The sequence below is a fragment of the Neurospora tetrasperma genome, assembly GCF_000213175.1.
Source record: "Neurospora tetrasperma FGSC 2508 unplaced genomic scaffold NEUTE1scaffold_6, whole genome shotgun sequence".
NCBI classification, from domain to species: domain Eukaryota; kingdom Fungi; phylum Ascomycota; class Sordariomycetes; order Sordariales; family Sordariaceae; genus Neurospora; species Neurospora tetrasperma.
This window is the reverse complement of record NW_009799104.1, coordinates 1534119-1551328: the sequence shown is the minus strand read 5'-3', so window position 1 is coordinate 1551328 and position 17210 is coordinate 1534119. Positions and strand designations below refer to the sequence as shown.

Below are 17210 nucleotides of genomic sequence, written 5' to 3'. Positions count from 1 at the left end.
TTCACCTCCGCCTCCAACAAAGAAATGATCATGTTCTATGGTTATCAAATCTTGTGGACAGTTGGTGACACGAAACTTGTGTGTTATCGAGCGTCAAGCGGCGATATGGCAATGTTTCCCATGAGACTAAGGTATATGTCACTCAACAAGCTATGTATGCCAGAGGTCAAGATGCATGGTTATCGGTTACTAATGACCTGAAATGAAGAGGGAAGATGACTTGGGATCATTGACCCATCGGCTGCTAAACTTATGGGAGAAACCATTTCCACGATCAGCTCGTGACTTTGGCCATGGTCACAAGCCCAGCGTCTATGTTCGAGGTTCAAAGACTTGAATAATCCAGGTATTCACCAGGTGTCCTTCTATGAATGAAGGATGTGGACTGGTAGAGCTTATGTATATTCAACATGAAACGGCTGCGAACATTCAGGATGTAATCGTCGAGAGTAAGCAGGCACCTCGAATACGTAGACGTGGTAAGGGGTACGCTTCACAGAGAAAGTAAAAACGTTCCGAAGAATTCAAAATGACAAGCATGAAGCAAGTAACAACACAAGAACAATGGAAGAGACCAGTCACTCTCCGAGATGGAAAAATTCTTGTTTCAGAGTGTTGTTGGAATTAAAAATATATAAATCGCAACTAGGACTGTCCTTTGGTCGGACGCCCATGCACTTGGCCCCTTGCGATTTGTCAACTTTGACCCTGAACTTTTTCTTGGAAATGACCTTATCAGACTCGCCGGTCTTGCCGCTAGCATACCTGTTACTAGCAGGTAAACGTTAATGCATAGAAGCCACCCAGAGCCAGATACAGTCAAGACTGCCACTTTCCAGTCCTTCTCCCAAAACAAATTGTTCCTGTACCGTTATATACGAATACATATCTTTCCTGCCATACAGCACTGACTGTGGACCCCAGAGGGCGAAACGATGGGCGGAATGGTTGACGTGGCTGTAATGGATAACTTGCCGATGTTAAGTGTAACACGCTTCGACATCGGCCGCGGAGACACTTCTCCACCTCTTCATGTAAATACCATCGCCTCAGCGTCTCAGATTTCCTCTTCATCCTCGACGACATGCAGAGAAGGGTACTCGAAGCCCCAAACGCTACATCTGATACATTTGCGGAGGTCGGTACAGTGGGCTTTGGCCGTGGTCCTTTGGGCCCTTCCAGGCTCGGGCTTAACCTTGGGCCCAGCCTCTTGCTCAGGGTCGTCCTCATGCTCGGCCTCAGGCTGAGGATCGGGCTCGTCATGAGGTTCTGAGCTATTGACAACCATGGTGGAGTCAGAGGCTGAATTGGAAGACGACTTGGAAGACAGCTCGTCCTTGATTTTCTGAATGGCTCTACGGTTAGAGGAAGCGGTGGAGGACCGAAGAGTCGGCCCGGAGTACTGCTCCTTCTTGACATCAGCGGCAGAGGAAATAGTTGAGGAGCGAAGGGTTGGTCCGGAATACGGCTTCTTGGATTTGCCGGCAGCGGAGGTGGTCGACGAGCGAGGAGTCGGTCCGTCAAACGACGCAGAAGACATCTCATCCTTTATTTTCTGAATTTTCTTGATGTTGTTGGCATGGGAAGCGGCAGAAGACCGGAGAGTCGGTCCGGTGTACGGCTCTTTCTTAGGTCCTTTCTTAGCATTACCGGCAGACGAAGTGGTGGGGGAGCGAAGAGTTCTCCCAGGATATGGCTTCTCAGCTTTGACGGCAGCGGAAGCAGTCGAGGAGCGAAGAGTCGGTCCGGAATATGGCTCGGGAGACTTCGGCTCAGCCTTGACTTTGCGAGAGGCTGGCTCAGACTTCTTGGGCGAAGGCGTAACGGACATTCTCGGCGGATCCCAAATGGGACGAGGGGCCCCCTTTGCCTTCAGGGCCATTGCAAGGCGCTTGTTGAGGTTGACACCTGCAGCCTTGGACTCAGCTTTCTCCTCGCGAGAGGCGCGAAGAGCAGACTTTGAACGACCCATGGTGGTTGCGGGGTACATGCGATGTGGCCAGGTAGGTGTAATCCTGAGGAGTGGTGGCTTAGGTTTTTGATACACCTCGTCGCAAAGCAGAGTTGTCTTGCTGCTCCTTGTTGCGAGAAGCTTGGTCCCAGGGTAAACAGTGCTGTAACCACGACTGCACTTGGTAGTAGGCCGGCGCTCAGAGATAAGTTGCCGCGAGTTCTGGGAGACTGAAGAGGGCCTTCATGTCGCGTATGTGGTCTCGAGCTGCGAAGGAGGTTCGCGCTTGTTGGTATTTCACCTGTACTGATCGCTTCAACTCGCAAAAATCGTTCTACTCGAAGAAGGGTTGAGTTCTGAAGGTGCGCGTAGTTGATTGCCAGTGGTTTTTTCTTGAACCTGCGGTCAGTCAGATTGCTAGTTGATATAAGACGAGGAGGGGTCACTCAAGGGATTACTTGCGAGTGCGCGTAACTATTTACAGTGAATGAACGCGAGGAGAGGCTCCAGAGCACCGCGGAGTAACGGAGAAAAGGAAGAAAAAGTAGCAGGTTGGTGGCGGTGTTTGAAACCTTGGATGCGCGTATACGCGTTAATCGTTGCAACCAGGACGGTGAAGTGAAGTGCTCGAGAGAGCGCTCAAGTTCGCGAAGGAAAGGTGCATCAACGGCAGATCCGAGTATGCAAATTTGAATACCAATCCTGAGAAACTGTTGCCGCGGAGTCCAGATTGAGGTGACTGTTCCCGTTCCGGCCTCGAAGGAAAAAAGAAGTTCCCTGATTGGAATCCCGTATGACCTGCCTGTGAACGCAATAGCCCAGAATTGGGCTCCAGGCCACTTCGAAACGACACGAATCTTTGCCTGCCTCTGAAATGTGAAGTGTCCCATGTGCACCCCTCTGTCTAAACCCGTTTCGCCGCAACACTTGTTCACGATTTCAATCTTCGGCCTGTTTCGAGAAGGCGAGAAGGTGGAATCCAGCAGCTGTAACGATCCAAGTTATCGGTCATCTTATTCTGAACACTTGTGCATTTGTCCTTTATTTCGCAGTCACAGAGTCCGGGAAACGATCGCGGAACGAGCTAGAGGAATACAGGCACTGTAAGGAGAGATTGGGCGATCCGACTCGAAAGACTGCTAGAGACCCTGTCCGGCAACCAGACAAGTCCGTAGATAGATTTCGGAGGGTCTCTATAAGACCAAATCCGCCGCCCATGGTAAGACTGTCGGAGCCATGTCCACTATCAAGATACCGGCCTGTCGGTGTCGGTGATGGCATCACTTGTAGACCGGAGATGCTAGGCTTGTCGTAAGAGGATGGAGCAGCCATTCGGCCGGAAGTTAAGGCCTTCTCCTCTCGACACAGAGCAGCCGAAGTTCCATACGCCAGCAAGCCCGTGGCTTCATCCTTCCCAGTATCCGGATCTGTTCTTCGTACTCCTTATCTCTCTGTTCGGCATGCGGGAAGTTGTACCTCGTTCTCGTCGCGGGTGGCTCTCGGACGGCCTCTTTACTTGGTATGCCTCGCGTTAGGCTGCTTCTCTCGATACAATGTCGGGAAACGGCGGAGTATCTAGGGTTGGTTGGCGGCGACGCTATTGTCGATGCCGAAGCGAAGACTTAGATTGGTCGGTCAGCAGAGATTATGGAAAAAGCCAGTTTGTTGTGTACTTCTCAGTTTTGCGGAGAGCTTCAGAATAACTGTTAGATTTGTGGTGTTGTGTTCTTGCTTTCTTTCTATGGGCTGGTTGCAGAGGGAAGTCAGCGGGTAGGCACGATCAGAGGGGGGATGCAACAAAGTGGGATGCATACTGCCACTGAATTAGATGCCATCCTATCCTGATTACTGCTTTCTGCGCTATAGCAGTGTTAGCGCAATAACATCCGCCATGAATTCCTCTTTGGGTTCCTCAAAGTGCCGTGCATCTCGGGTCTTGGCGCATTTCCCATGCAGACTCGATTTCTTTTCCCACCCGTCAGCATCGATGCGGCGTGGAGGAATCATCACACTCTTCTGTCTCTGCTGCTGTGTTTTCTGTCTCTTCACTTTGCCTCGAAAACTCAACACTTGGCCAGCGAAAAATAATTCGCTGTTGTTCTAGGATTGTCTGAACTGAACTGCCTGTCTGACCCGGCTAGTCAGAATACTCACCGAGATCTAGTCCAAAAAAACAAAGTGGTCACAACGAACAGGGGAATAACACAGCGAGAAAGGCAAGGACGGGATGTGAAAGGGAGCAAAATGTGTTCCAAATTTCCTATTATTCAGACATGTCTAAATCCAAACTATGAAGTACAGTCACACTAGCCCCAACATTCCCATGTTTATGTTGCTGCCGTGCCCCAGCAGCTTTTAGTACGTATCATTAATGCTGCATGTGTGGTTGTTGTGGGCAACGGTAGTGGTGATGGAGGGGAGGAAAAGAAAACCAAGAAACCCAAAAGAAGACGACGATGTGGTGCTATGAAGGGGGAAACGGTTCAGTTACGTTCTGTCAGGACGGCTTGTTGCCATCGATGTGGAAGGAAGGCAAGCTTGAGTTCAGGGCACAGAGAACCCAGGCAGGCACACGAAAGTAGCGAGCAGTGGTAAGTACGTGGAAGTACGTACCGGCACCTACCTCTACCACCAGACATACATACCCGGGGCTCCTTCGTTCGGGGTATATGTATTGGATCTGTGTGTGCTACTTTCAACAAAGCGCGGTTGGCGTAGTGGTTTAACGCGTACACTTCAAAAACTTGTGCTGAGGGATCTGGCTCCGAGGACGCACCACACAATTTGTGTGAAGCAGAAGCGGCGTGGCGACCCGCAGTACTAACCAAAAAGTGTAAGACCCCGGGTTTGAATCCCGGACCGCGCACGCATTTCTTTTTTCTTGTTTCGCATTTGTTTTCCTCGGTGTTTCTCCTTCCGCTTGATCTTGGCGTTGGTTGATCATGTTCCTGTCCGCCCTTGTCTGTCGATGGAATACAGTGGATGTCATTTACTCGGAGCTGCCGGGCAGGAAAAAAAAATGGAAAAGAAGATGATTACTTCTTTTGGTCCTTCTTCTGGTCCTTCTCCTTCTTGTCCTGTTGCTTATTGTCCTCATCCTTCTTCTTGTTCGGATCGGGTGCAGTCATCCGCCTCACCGTGAAATTAGGCGTGAGCTTCTTCTCGGGCATTTTGGATCGTGGGTGGAGATAATGGAGAACCGGTTCTAGATAGCTCTGGGTTGTGATGATATTCTTTTTGCTGTCTTGAATGGTTCTCTGTCGAAGCTGGTTTGGAGAGAGAAGCGGGAACATTAGGTTGGGGTGATGGTGCCATTTTTATACTGAAAATGCTCCCTAGTTGTGCGGAATTGAACACGGGTAATGTCCTATAAAGACCGTAAATAATTGTTTGCCAGGGTACGTATGAGAGTTCTAGGACTGATGCTGTTCAGTGGAACAACTTGCCATCCACGGGATGAAGACATCAAGCTTCGAGCTTCGGCGTGGAGCTTCGAGACTAAACATTCTTCCTTTGTCGACGGGATGAGACAGTTTGAATACCGGCTTAATTGAAAGGCGAACAACTGATACCCCTGTTCGCCGTCGTTAGTACCTAGCCATGTTTTGGTTTTTCACCATCCTTTTCGCTCGGATTAAACTGTCAAAGATCCCTTTTCTGTGTCGAGTTCAACGTTTCTGTTCAACACAGCTGTCTTTGTAGACACAGCCCGGCTCCTCGGAATGTACAACAATTTATGCTACTTCCAACCCAGAATTGGCACTTCGGTGCCTAGGTCAAGAGTTACTTTGTTCAAATCCAAAGGCAGCGGGACGACGACTTAATAACACCATAACAAAAAGTGCATGAACTTCGTCTACATGAATACCACCATGCGAACGAGGGCAAATGATGGCATGGGGTTTGATAAAGAATTGAATGAATTGAAGGACTTGAAATTGAAGACCGCGAGGGCGGTTAAAACTATGTGCAAGAATGTCAAAAACGCGGCTGGTCATCCTCCCGACCAACCCGCCGTTGATCGTAGATGAGACCCCAATTAAATATTACTCCCTAGAGGCACTTACCCCATCCCCGTTACTCCGAGTCCTCAGTTCTCCGCCTCCCAGGCCTATTCCTTCCTTTCTTTTTCCCTCCCCTAGGAGGTCTCGTCGACCCTCCTGCACAACTCCCCAAGTCCAAGCCCACGGCACCCCTTAATTCTCCTGGACACCCCCTGGCGCATTCGAGTTTACGGGCCCCTCAGCTTCCACAAGCTCCAAATCCGCAATGTCATAATCCCACGTCGTCAAGTTACCAACATTGGCGTCACTGTGCTTCACCCACCAAGGCACCCACCTCTCGGCACCGGTATACCCAACCTCCCTAACCGCAATCCACCTCCACTCGTTGTACAAATCATTGCCATATCTCAGTAGAAGCCTCGTCTCATTCTTGGCCTGGTTACAAACCTTCTTGACCTTCCAATCCTTATACAGATTCACGGTCCCTTCCTCATCTGGTCTGTACGTCTGCACCAGCCTGTACGCGTCTGGCACGCCCTCGGTGCCGGAAAGGGCGTAGTAGCCGGGCACTGGAGGAGGGTGAGGGTTGGTGGGAACGACGTAGAGGAGAGAGGGGGTAGTATCGTTGATGTAGATGCGCGAGAAGTGGTCGGCAGGATTGTACGGGGCGTGCGAGACGCCGGGGGAGATCCAGGGGATCGAGTTGTTTAGGCGCAGACGCTGGCCGGAGATGACGGAGTTGCCGCCGATGAAGCGGAAGAAGCCATCGAAGTCAGCGAGGGCAGGAGAGACGGCGAGGGCGCTGAGCGCAGTAAGAAGGGTAGCAGTTGATTTCATTTTGGTTGGTGATTTGATGGTGGTGGTGAGAAGGAGGTTCAGTTGACGTTTTGAAGAAACTTTATTCGGTCTGGTCCAACTTTGGGAAAGAACGAAGGCAGACGGTAGAGCTGAGAAAAGTTCCCGCGACGTTCTGCTGTTGATATAAAATGGACCAACTGTTGTGACTTGTTACACAAAATGTTGGTAGGGGTTGACGCAAGCTTCCTGTCGATCTGGCGAGACACAAATCGGCAAGGGAGATGGGGGGAGAAGAAGGACATAACCGTTTGTTCGTCAACCGGCCGGCCCTTCATTTATGCAAACCAACAAGCCCCAGAATCCCCGATCGTCCCCAGCCCGCACAACAGCAAACTTTCTCTCCGGAAGGGGCACTTCCAACTCCGCTTCTTATGGCGCAAATAGGTATGGTGCTGACCGACTTTGGTTTTTCTTTTCCCAGTGTACACTAGGCTTTGATTTTCGTATTCCGAACGCCAACTATCTTAGTCAGCTACAGCTGACGACGGAACGTGATCAGCACCTGGAACCATGAACCTTGGGGCCCTTGGCGTTGGCCCCAAATCCTGGGGTTGGAGGGCCCTTTAGGGACCTTACTACGTACGTTAGAGCTAGTACACAGTACGCCTCAGTTGAAGGGTAGCGCGGTACAGCCAAGGCGCTAGTGGTGCTACAGAGAACTAAATTCTTGATATGTTTGAAATTGCCATTTCTCGTACAGACTGCCACCTTATGACCGAAGAGGTAGAAGGTTGCCACCCCCAGTGATCGCCCAAATTCAAGAAATGGCCTTTTACATCCATACAGAGAGAGGTGTTACAACATACCTCGTATTCCGCTCCCGCATCACCTTTACATATATCAGGTGTGATACCCCAATCACACGTCACATCCGCTACATCCGGGATGCCGGATCGGGTACCTAGAGCTGAACCAAGGCCGCTCTGGCCGCCGTAGCCTCCGCTATTGACATCCACACTATTGAAGGGTTGGCGGTGGTGGGTTGGGTGTGCCGGGACGAAAATAGAGAGGTCCCGACGGGATGGATGGAAAAACATTACATCACCACGCGACGCCGCTACTATCCCGTCATCATTAATCACCACAACTCGTGTTGTGCAATTGTCGAATTCTTGTTTCGTCGTACGCTTCACGCGCGGGCTGAAATGGCGTTCAATACCTGTACTCGTCAGGTCTACAAAATCGACGGCTGACTAGGGGACGACGAGTATGCCTAGGTATGCACGCCATCGGCTGTTCTGCTCCAAAGGACTCGGCCATGAAAGTTCGTGAGTCTTGGCGGCCATGATGGTTGCACCACAGCGTTCGGTAATGCCGAACGCCCTTCGGTTGGTAGTATCTCGTGTCATACAGCTTATCCTACTTGTACCAACAACCGAGGATTTGTTTATATAAAGGATTGCGTTCCCGTCCTTGTATCGACATCACGAGACACTCTGGAACTACTAATCATCCCGAACTGTAAAACTTCCAGTGTTGTTCGCTTTTCATCGATATTAGCTTACCTACCTCTATATACGAAGCCCGAGTAGTCTGACGGGTTGGTTGACTGCTTTATGCACAAAGATGACGAGAGGGACACTCGACTGGTACACTTTATCGTGAATTTCGCGCAAACGTCGCAACGGACCGGCATGTTAGGTTTAGTGGTCTCAACTACTTGGGCAAATACCAACATGAAGTATGCGACATAAACCACCCAGATAACGACATTCTCTTTGTGCAAACAACGACATTGCTTTCAGATCAGAAACGCAATCCCAGGCGGAAGATGACCTCGGTCTTCACCGACAAAGTCCCTAGTGCATCGTACAAGAAAGCCTAAAATCGCACGCACGCTTTCAAGTTCTCTTGCTTGCTTGCATGCCTGACGCTTATTTCAGTCCTGAAGACCGGTGCAGTCCGCGGGAGAAATATGTAGAATTTCAACTATATAGAGGTAAGCGTAGACAATCCAAAGAGAAAGAGAAAGAGAAAAAAAAATGAAAAAAAATAAAAAGATAGAAAAATAAAAAGTAAAGCGGACTGTCGCAAGCAGGTAATCCTCGAGTACAAGGGAATACACCTATAAACATTGCCGAGTTTCCCTCTGTACAACTAGAAATCCTTCAACCCCTCCTCCGTCTCAATCTCCTCCTTCTCAGAGCACCACCGATCCTGTAGTTCCTTATTCAGCGTCTTCCCTATAGTTTCACTTTCCCACCACTCACCCCAGCTCGTCAAAAAGATGCGATTCGGATCTTCGGGGAAATCATCCCGCGTAAAAGCCCGCAGTATGCTCTGCGCCCCTATTTTCCTCTGTTAGTAATCGACACATATGAATCAGAGCCTCCGTGCATCCCCCCTCCACGGCGCCTCTCTAGGTACGTATATGCAGACCATCGGCCACATGTATGCAGAAAGAGCCTAGCCTGTAGCAACACCGATAGAAACATAGAGAACCAAAACTCACCTTCGTCTACACTCTTCGCATCCTTCATTTCCATGCTCAACACGAGTCCACTTCCCCTTCCAATGCCCGTCCCGGGGATCAATCCCGGGCTGACGGCCACCACCTTACACGCCGCATCCTTCAGCTTTCTCCGCCACCAATGCGCCCCGAGCAACTGCACAAACTTGGTCTCGGCATATACAGTGTTTCCGTCCTTGCCCGAGCCGGCCAGCAGATCCTCTTCGAGCGTGCTAGGGTCCGTAACGCGGCGGATGGCGCCCGAGGACACTACGACGATGCGGCTATTGCTGTCGGCGGTGGTATCGGCTGCTATGTCGGATCCAGGTCGGAGAAGCGCAGGGAGGAGAAGGTGGCTCAGGTAATGTTGGGCTGTTTCGGGCCGGCCAAGTTAGACTGTTCTGTCCGACAAGATGAAATAGGTGGAAGCCTCAAGGGAATAATAGTAACCAGACTTACATAAATGATTGACCACCAACGCCTCACACCATTTGCTCCCTCCTGGCCCCGGTTTCTCAGTCCCAGCGCCATTCGTGATCCCAGCATTCAACAACAAATAATCAATCCTTTTACCCTCAAGCTTCTCCAACGTCTGCTTTGCAAAGTGTTTCACAGACTTGAGATCAGACAGCTGCAGCGGCAGGATCTCAAGAGAGTGGGGGTCCAAGGCCGCTCCTTGAAATGCAGATCGATAAGCATCTTGGGTACGGGACACATCGCGGGCGCCGAGGATGAAAAGGTACGGCTGCGAGGTTTGGGAGAGGAGATGCTTGATTACGTGGAAGCCCTGCGTCGGTGTTAAGAGTGTTGGTTCATAGCTTCTTTGACTGAAGAGGGGGGGGGGGATAAGGGTGTATGCCGGAGCAGACATGACATGGACATGGAAGGGTTGATCGGGAGGGACCAAAGGAGGGGTGGGGTAGTGTACTGACCAGGCCGGATGAAGCACCTGTTGCTACTACTGTTTTGGCAGTGGCGGCCATTTTTGCAGTCGGCTGTTTTCAGGATGCTGCGCAGTTCGGAGTTGGTGATGTTTTATAAGTGTAGGTCTGGAAGACTTGGGGAGAGAATACATGAGTTGTTGGGAAAGCTCCATCGATGTCGTTGACGAACCTGCACTGCTGATGTAATCGATGCAGTGCTGTGACTACCTACCTACATATGTGGCCTCGCGGCGGCCTGTACACTAGAGCAACCTGCAGGTGCTACCCTCTGAATCACATATCAGGAACGTCCGAGACGAGCCATTTTGATAAGTATCCCAAGCAGAAGATCCGGGGTTAGGGTAAACTCCGGTCGAAAAGTGCCAAAATCCGGACCATCCAACCACGTGCTTCTTACTCTTAGAAAAGAAAGGCTTCCTGTACTAGCCATATAGAATCACGCTGGTCTGATTTGCAAGTCGCACTATTTTTCCGAGAAGCAGCTCAGCTCGGACTCGTGTTCATTACTACCTGACCCTCTCGGTACTCCCAAACTACCTCTACCTTATATGTTGTATGGGTATCATGTCCATGAATCTCCTAAATACTAAAACAATCGTGCTCAAGCTTGACAACCTATATTCTGCGAAATTCCACATCTAAAACATATCCCTCAGTTGCTGGTACACCCCAGCCCCGTTAGAGGACGCAGGGCTTCCCGTGGATGCTCTCCCAGTCATACCAACATCATGAGAGTTCGTCAAATTGGAAAAGTACCCACCACCTCCAGCGCCACTCATAGCCACGTCGGGTGAGTGAATCCGATTCGCTCGCGCCCTTCCCGAAGGCAGACCACCTTGCATATTCTCAAAGATGCGAGACATCTCATTATGTAGCCTGAGCCCGTTGGTCAGATCATCCGGCGACGAGCCTTGCATCTGGCTCTGATGAGCCGCCGGAGTTGAGGCATCCGAGGCAAGTTCGCCGCTTCTGGTTCCTTGAGAAAGAGTGTCGGAGCGGCCAAACGGCCCTCCTCCAGAGTATGTTGCAGTGCCAGGGCTGTATACACTGCTCGCAGGACTACCGCCGGCAGCATTGTCTTGGAAGCGCCCGAATGGCCTGGCCATAGCGCTGTTGCGGGTCGTCGGGTTCGAAGTTTTCGAGCTGTCTTCTTCCATTCCCAACCGAGCAGCGTACTTCTTTAGGGACCCAATCGTGCGCCATATTCGTCGCGACACCCATGACTTTGCCGACATATCCTTGATCAGTTCAAGGGCCATATAGAATTCCTTGCGACAGGACGCGCTGAATTGGAGTGGTGCGTGGGTGGAAGCGAGGAACAGGACGGCGATGGAGGAGGTGAGAAACTGGTGGCCGAACATTTGCATGCGGCGGTATATGTTCGTGGTATCGTTGAGGTCCGTCAGATAATGAATTGTCTCTTTGGCTAGCTCGACGGCTCTGCGCGCAAACTCCATGTTCTCGGCGATGCTGATGGCGCTGTGCAGTATTGGCGTATACAGCCAGATGCGTATCTAAAAACAGGAGTAAGCAACCGATTTCTTCCGAGAAACACTCTAGGCTACATCAACGCACCTGGTTGAGCCTCAGTCGGGTCCAGATCTGCAAGCGCTGGGTGCCCCCTATGGGCATCTTGACTGGTTCATGCGTACTGATCTTGATTTCTTCAGGCACGCTGTCGTACCAGGCAAGGATCTTATTGTCCAGCTCTTCAAAGTCGCTAGGCTTAAGTTCACGGATGACGGCCGGCTCGAAATAATCTATCAACTTCCAGGTCTTAGCAGCCAGCATGGACCAGGTGATCATCGCCCGCAAGAATGGGTTGTCATCCTGTACCAAAAGTCAGCGCGGGCTCTTGAATGCAGGGAGTCTTCGGTATCTCAAGCTTACCGGGTAGGGCAGCTTTGGGTCAATCTTGGCATCGTCGCACACAAAAGGCAAGCCAGTGGCGAAGCTCCACCTCCTCTCCAGCACGTAGGCGATCCAAAATGTGTTTATGGTGTTCTTCCTGTCCTGAGGGTCGGTGATCTTATCAAGTCCCTCTCGGCGGTGGAGACCCAGTTCGAAGCATAGCCGCATGAGTTGGCCCATCATACGCCAGGCCGCAACCTCGTCGTTGGAAAAGAACTTGTAGCCGGCAACAAGAGCTAGATAGGGTAACTTGAGGACATCGGTAAGCCCACTCATCAACGTCTTCATAGTAACAGCCTCGATGGTTTCGTACAGCCGAGCTGCCATTGCGCTGTGTCCGTGCTCCTGGATAACCAAGGCAGTGCATAGAACAATCTTGAGTAAAAGCGTCTTATCATCGGTGAAAATCTCGGCTTGGTCTGCCGGTGGCACCATGCCTTGTCTTTTCAATTTTTCCATCCACTCCGAGATCTCGATCGCATGCTGAATCGTAGGCTCCATCTTCATAACAGGATACATGACACTGACTTCCTCGTCGTGCAGCTTGCAAAGTCGGATCATTTCATCCTTGTTAAACTCCCACAGTGGATCCATCTGTCTTTGGTAGGAGGATGGCTGCATCGGGGGTAGCGGCGTCGGTGATGTACGCGGTGTCGGTTCGGCCTGTGGGCCGCTGTTGCTGTCGCCACTGTCACCACTGTCGTCGAGGGCCTCGCTGGCACCGGCGTATCCCATGTTGTGCAGGGTGTTTTTGGCCACATCCACGGTAAAGGCAATGCTGGTCGGTCCATTGAACGCCGATGGCGGTCGCAAAGGCGCGAGAGGCTTAGAAAACTGGGGCATGGAGGCTGACGATGGCGAGGGAGTGACCGTCGCGGAAGGCGGTGGCAAGATGCGGTCGTGAATGGGAGCGAGACGTAGGGCTTCCTGGCGCAAGGCACTCATGTTGCTGAAGAGAGTTTCGACCTGATCCTGGAGACGGCTCACTTGGTCGGCCATCTGTTTGAACTCGTCCGAATCCTTGAGACTGTGCGAGCAACAGTTGGGCGCATAGAGACACTGGAGGTTGAGATGGCCGCATCGCTGACAAGGGGTTTGGCCATTGCACTTGATCTTGCGGCGCTTGCACTCGTTACTGCGGATGTTGGTGGCCACGGTCAGCACTTACATAGGTAGCGAGGTATCAAAAGGGAAGGGAGTCGTCTCCAGATCCCTCGAGGGCCCGAAGTCCTTTTGGGGTAGATATGGAAAGTGGAAAAGGAAGGAGGTGACCATACCATGCTATCGAAGTGTACTACGAGCACATTTGAGGTTAGCTAACATGTCCGTGTACAGGCTAATAGTATGCCATATGCTCAAGATGAGAGGAGGTAGGACTGGCTGAGGTTTATGGATGGAGATGCTACACACTCGATTTCTTTTACTCCGCTGTTGCTTGGTAGAGCTTGAAGCGCCATCGTCATCGGCGGCCTTGCGCTTAGCGGCACTGCCCGAGGTAGTTCTGTTGTTCCGAGGTGCTGTTCCGGTAGGGTGATCTTGGGTATATGTATCCGACTGTGTTGCCGGGGACATGGAGCCGTAGTTCATGTCATTTTGAGCGGAATTGTCACCGTGCGGAGAGTACACGGACGAGTTGCGACGGTAGGGATCATGAGGGTTGGCGAGGGAGGCGGTTGTGCTACCAGTGATGGATGGTCGGGGAGCACCATGATTTGTACCTTCAGCCGTCCTCATGGGACCAGACGCGAAGTCGTGAGGCCCAAAGTCTCGCGGGTGACTCTGGAGCGGATGAAGGTGGTGATGACTGTTGTATAGGTTTGATTTGGTGAGTGAGTACCCAGTAGATGGATGCGGCGGCAAGGCGGCACTCGAAGGCATCCCACCCTGGACGACGCCACCACCGCTTCCGCCCGTCAGCCCTGTCGCCGAGATTGAACCCAGACCACCCAAAGCGCCTCCAGAGGCTCCCGGTGTTGAGCCAGACATTCCTTGCTGAGTAGCCGCAGCAGCTGTACCTATGCCATCTGGGGATGAAGCAATGGGAGCGGTAGATGTTGTTGTGTTTGTTGTTGCAGAAGGCAGACCTCCGGCGCCGAGAAAGGAGCGCAGGTCGCTGACCTGTGTCTCGAGAAGATCCATTTTCAGTCAGTCAGTGGTTGGGTTGGGTTTTTGGTCAAATTCCACTTGTCTTCATTGCCGACGTCTCTAGCTGCTCGGTTCCACGTTCCAGCTGTTCCAGGCAGTTCCAATTGCAGCGGGTGCTTCCCACTTTAGCCCCTCCCTTATCTGCCGTCCGTTCCTTCGTATTTAGTGTAGGTCTCGATTTCTGGGTGCTTTGGTCGCCTAGGCTGCCCACCACCCTGGTAATAATTGCGTGGTGACAAACTGCGACCACGTCAAGTGGGACAAGGCGATTTGAGGGCGCCTAGTCCTGTAAATGAACTACCTACATAACAAGGGAACGAACGAAAACCATGGATGTGCTCTCACGTGATCAAGTGTCTTTTTACTTATCCCTTTAACGGTGCGAATTGGTATTGGTCAATTACACCACCAGCTCACGAAATCCCCTGCAATGACGAAAAGAGTGCTTGCTGCAAGTGCTGGTAAAATCAAGGTCTCAGGTCTGCAGGAGCACAGACGTACAGTGTACATGTGGATACAATGAGACGGTACGATTGGCTACCTTTTGATCTTGGCAAAACTGGACAATTTTGCATAGTTGGGAAAGGGATAGGTAATCAGCGTGACTGTAACGGACGGGGAACAGATGGGGACATGGGATGATCCTCCAAAAGGTCTCCGCTACAGCCTGTTAAGGTCGTTGAGCTGAGGTCCCTGGACTCAGCCGGAGTACCTCTTCGTCAATGTCCGAGACCGGGCAGAAAACGAGGCTCTATCGGTAATGAGGCATGAACAAATCATGACCCATTCTGGACCATGTGAAACATTCTGACAGGCATTACTAATTTGCCTTTCTGCAGTGAAGAAGAGCTAAACTAGGTAGCCCCGACAAACTACCGCCAGAGGTGCATTTTCAGATCTGCGTCCACGTCAAATCTTTTCTGCAACCTGACCTCCACTCCCCCACGCTTAGGTTAGCCTTGCACTCGTCCCGTACACTCGCCAAACCCGACCCTTCCGCCCGCCTTTCCCACACAAAAACCACGTAGGGTGACAGTATCTCCGTCCTTCAGGAACATGCGAGTTTCATTGCCGCCATTGAGCTGGAACTCCCGCTTGCCGCCCTCACTCAACTCAAGCAGACTACCACTCTGTTCTGGAACCGGTCCACTGATGGTTCCCGACCCCAAAAGGTCGCCCGGTCGCAGCGGGCATCCTCCCAGTGTATGGTGGGCAATCATTTGCGGGAACGACCACATGAGGTTCTTTCCGCTCGTCTTGGCGACCGTGCTTGTGTTGCCTTCTGGAGCTGAAAAGGGGGATCGGCTATTAGCAACCCGTGTCAAGTAAGTCGAAGAACTGATGGGAACGGGCCTTACTTGTTAGGTCCACCTCCAGATGGATATCATAGACGGTGGCCTCCCTCTTCTCCTTGAGATATTCCTGCACCGGAGTCGGATTCTCGATTCCCTTGGTCCTAAACGGCTCTAGCGCATCCGCAAGCACCACCCAGGGGCTGATTGTCGTGGCAAAGTTTTTGCCATTGAACGGGCCCAGCGGGACGTACTCCCACGCTTGAATGTCCCTCGCGCTCCAATCGTTCAAGAGGACGTAGCCAAAGACGTGCTCTTCCGCCTCGTCAATACCAACTGGCTGGCCCAGGGGGTTTGACTTGCTGATGAAGCAGCCCAGTTCAAGTTCAATGTCTAGCCTTTGGGTGGGTGCCACAGTCGGCCGCTTGGGATCTGCTTTGGGGTCCTGTAGGATCTGGCCGACGGGGCGACGCACTGGTGTGCCTGACACGACGATACTGGAGGCTCTCCCATGGTATCCAACCGGAAAGTGAGTGTAGTTTGGTTGCAGAGCGTTTTCCGGACCGCGGAACATGACACCTACGGCGTAGGCATGGTGATAACCGGCGTAAAAGTCGGTATAATCGCCAATGACCATCGGAAGGTGCATTTGGACGCTTTGTTGAGGCACAAGGGCCCTTTCTCGCAGTTCGGCATTGTTCTTCAGGAGGTCCGGGCGAGTTGTGTCTTCTGATAGGAGATCCTGGATTCTTTCTCGGACATGGCGATGGACGGATCTTCCAAGCTGCGCGAAGGCATTGAGTGTAGGTTGTGCAAAGACTGCTAGGCTGGATGCCCCACCAGACGGCAATAGGTTTTCTGGCCCGATCTGAAGAGCCAACACTTTGAGGTCCAGGACGTAGGTGCCAATGGCTATGCCGACATGGGGCGACGAGTCGTCGGGGGTGCTGATGATGCCAAAGGGGATGTTGGCCAGCGAGAAGTCGCTAGAAGGGTCGATATCAAGCCACGAACGCGCCATTGTCGTGTGAAGTTTCTGGGGCAGCAAAAGCGTCAAACAGGAATCTCATGAAGTCATCATGACAGACTTCCGATTATAAGTGAGAGTGTTCGCCAGCTCGTCACCAACTCTCCGTGGAGTAAAGTCCGACGCAAGCCGCCCGCCCCGCCCAGCTCCTCCGCGTCTTTACCCCACATTGGCCGGCATAGCGGTTCCCCACCCCCGCGGGCCGTAGAACCAACTCCAATTCCGCTGTTGACGGGAAGGGCGCCATCCCTTATCACCTGCATCCTGGATCCCGTTCTTCCGAAACATGGACATTGATGGTTGGGAATACCTTGCCAAATCTTGCATCATCGAACGTCGGGTACACTGCAACCATATCAATTCACTACAGTCGTCCATCAAGTTCGCCAATTTTTCCAACCTTGGCAATCTGAGAACTTGTAAACACCTTGTCCCAGATGCTCATCTGCATTGCGTGCAAGTGCCTTGCATGAACATGTGGACGGGCTGATATTCAAATTGACGTTGTAACAGACAAGTATGACACCGACTGCTGATATATATATATATATATATATATATATAAAAAAAAAAAAAAAAAAAAAAAAAAAAAAAAAAAAAAGGAGGAAGAAAAAGGAAAACCCCTAACA

General features: G+C 51.6%; 5 protein-coding genes across 5 annotated transcripts; all 5 read right to left on the bottom strand.

The window, feature by feature from the left end:
* Nucleotides 1-1057: 1057 nt before the first annotated feature.
* NEUTE1DRAFT_103774 (uncharacterized protein) lies at nt 1058-1972 on the bottom strand (the record flags this gene model as incomplete). The annotated part of the gene is made up of 1 exon (XM_009855987.1): nt 1058-1972. One exon carries the CDS (start codon nt 1970-1972, stop codon nt 1058-1060), a length of 915 nt encoding a protein of 304 aa, XP_009854289.1.
* Nucleotides 1973-5868: 3896 nt separating this feature from the next.
* Nucleotides 5869-7024, bottom strand: NEUTE1DRAFT_68867 (uncharacterized protein; the record flags this gene model as incomplete). Its single annotated transcript, XM_009855986.1, has 1 exon — nt 5869-7024. One exon carries the CDS (start codon nt 6790-6792, stop codon nt 6148-6150), a length of 645 nt encoding a protein of 214 aa, XP_009854288.1.
* Nucleotides 7025-8718: 1694 nt separating this feature from the next.
* NEUTE1DRAFT_87548 (uncharacterized protein) lies at nt 8719-10245 on the bottom strand (the record flags this gene model as incomplete). Its single annotated transcript, XM_009855985.1, has 4 exons — nt 8719-9101; nt 9266-9634; nt 9722-10049; nt 10195-10245. The coding sequence occupies 4 exons, from the start codon at nt 10243-10245 to the stop codon at nt 8911-8913; spliced, it is 939 nt and encodes a 312-aa protein (XP_009854287.1).
* A 424-nt stretch (nt 10246-10669) lies between these two features.
* Nucleotides 10670-14256, bottom strand: NEUTE1DRAFT_68861 (uncharacterized protein; the record flags this gene model as incomplete). The annotated part of the gene is made up of 5 exons (XM_009855984.1): nt 10670-11720; nt 11782-12036; nt 12097-13252; nt 13395-13411; nt 13528-14256. 5 exons carry the CDS (start codon nt 14254-14256, stop codon nt 10845-10847), a joined length of 3033 nt encoding a protein of 1010 aa, XP_009854286.1.
* A 959-nt stretch (nt 14257-15215) lies between these two features.
* Nucleotides 15216-16575, bottom strand: NEUTE1DRAFT_148677 (fumarylacetoacetase; the record flags this gene model as incomplete). The annotated part of the gene is made up of 2 exons (XM_009855983.1): nt 15216-15550; nt 15621-16575. 2 exons carry the CDS (start codon nt 16573-16575, stop codon nt 15216-15218), a joined length of 1290 nt encoding a protein of 429 aa, XP_009854285.1.
* Nucleotides 16576-17210: the final 635 nt, after the last annotated feature.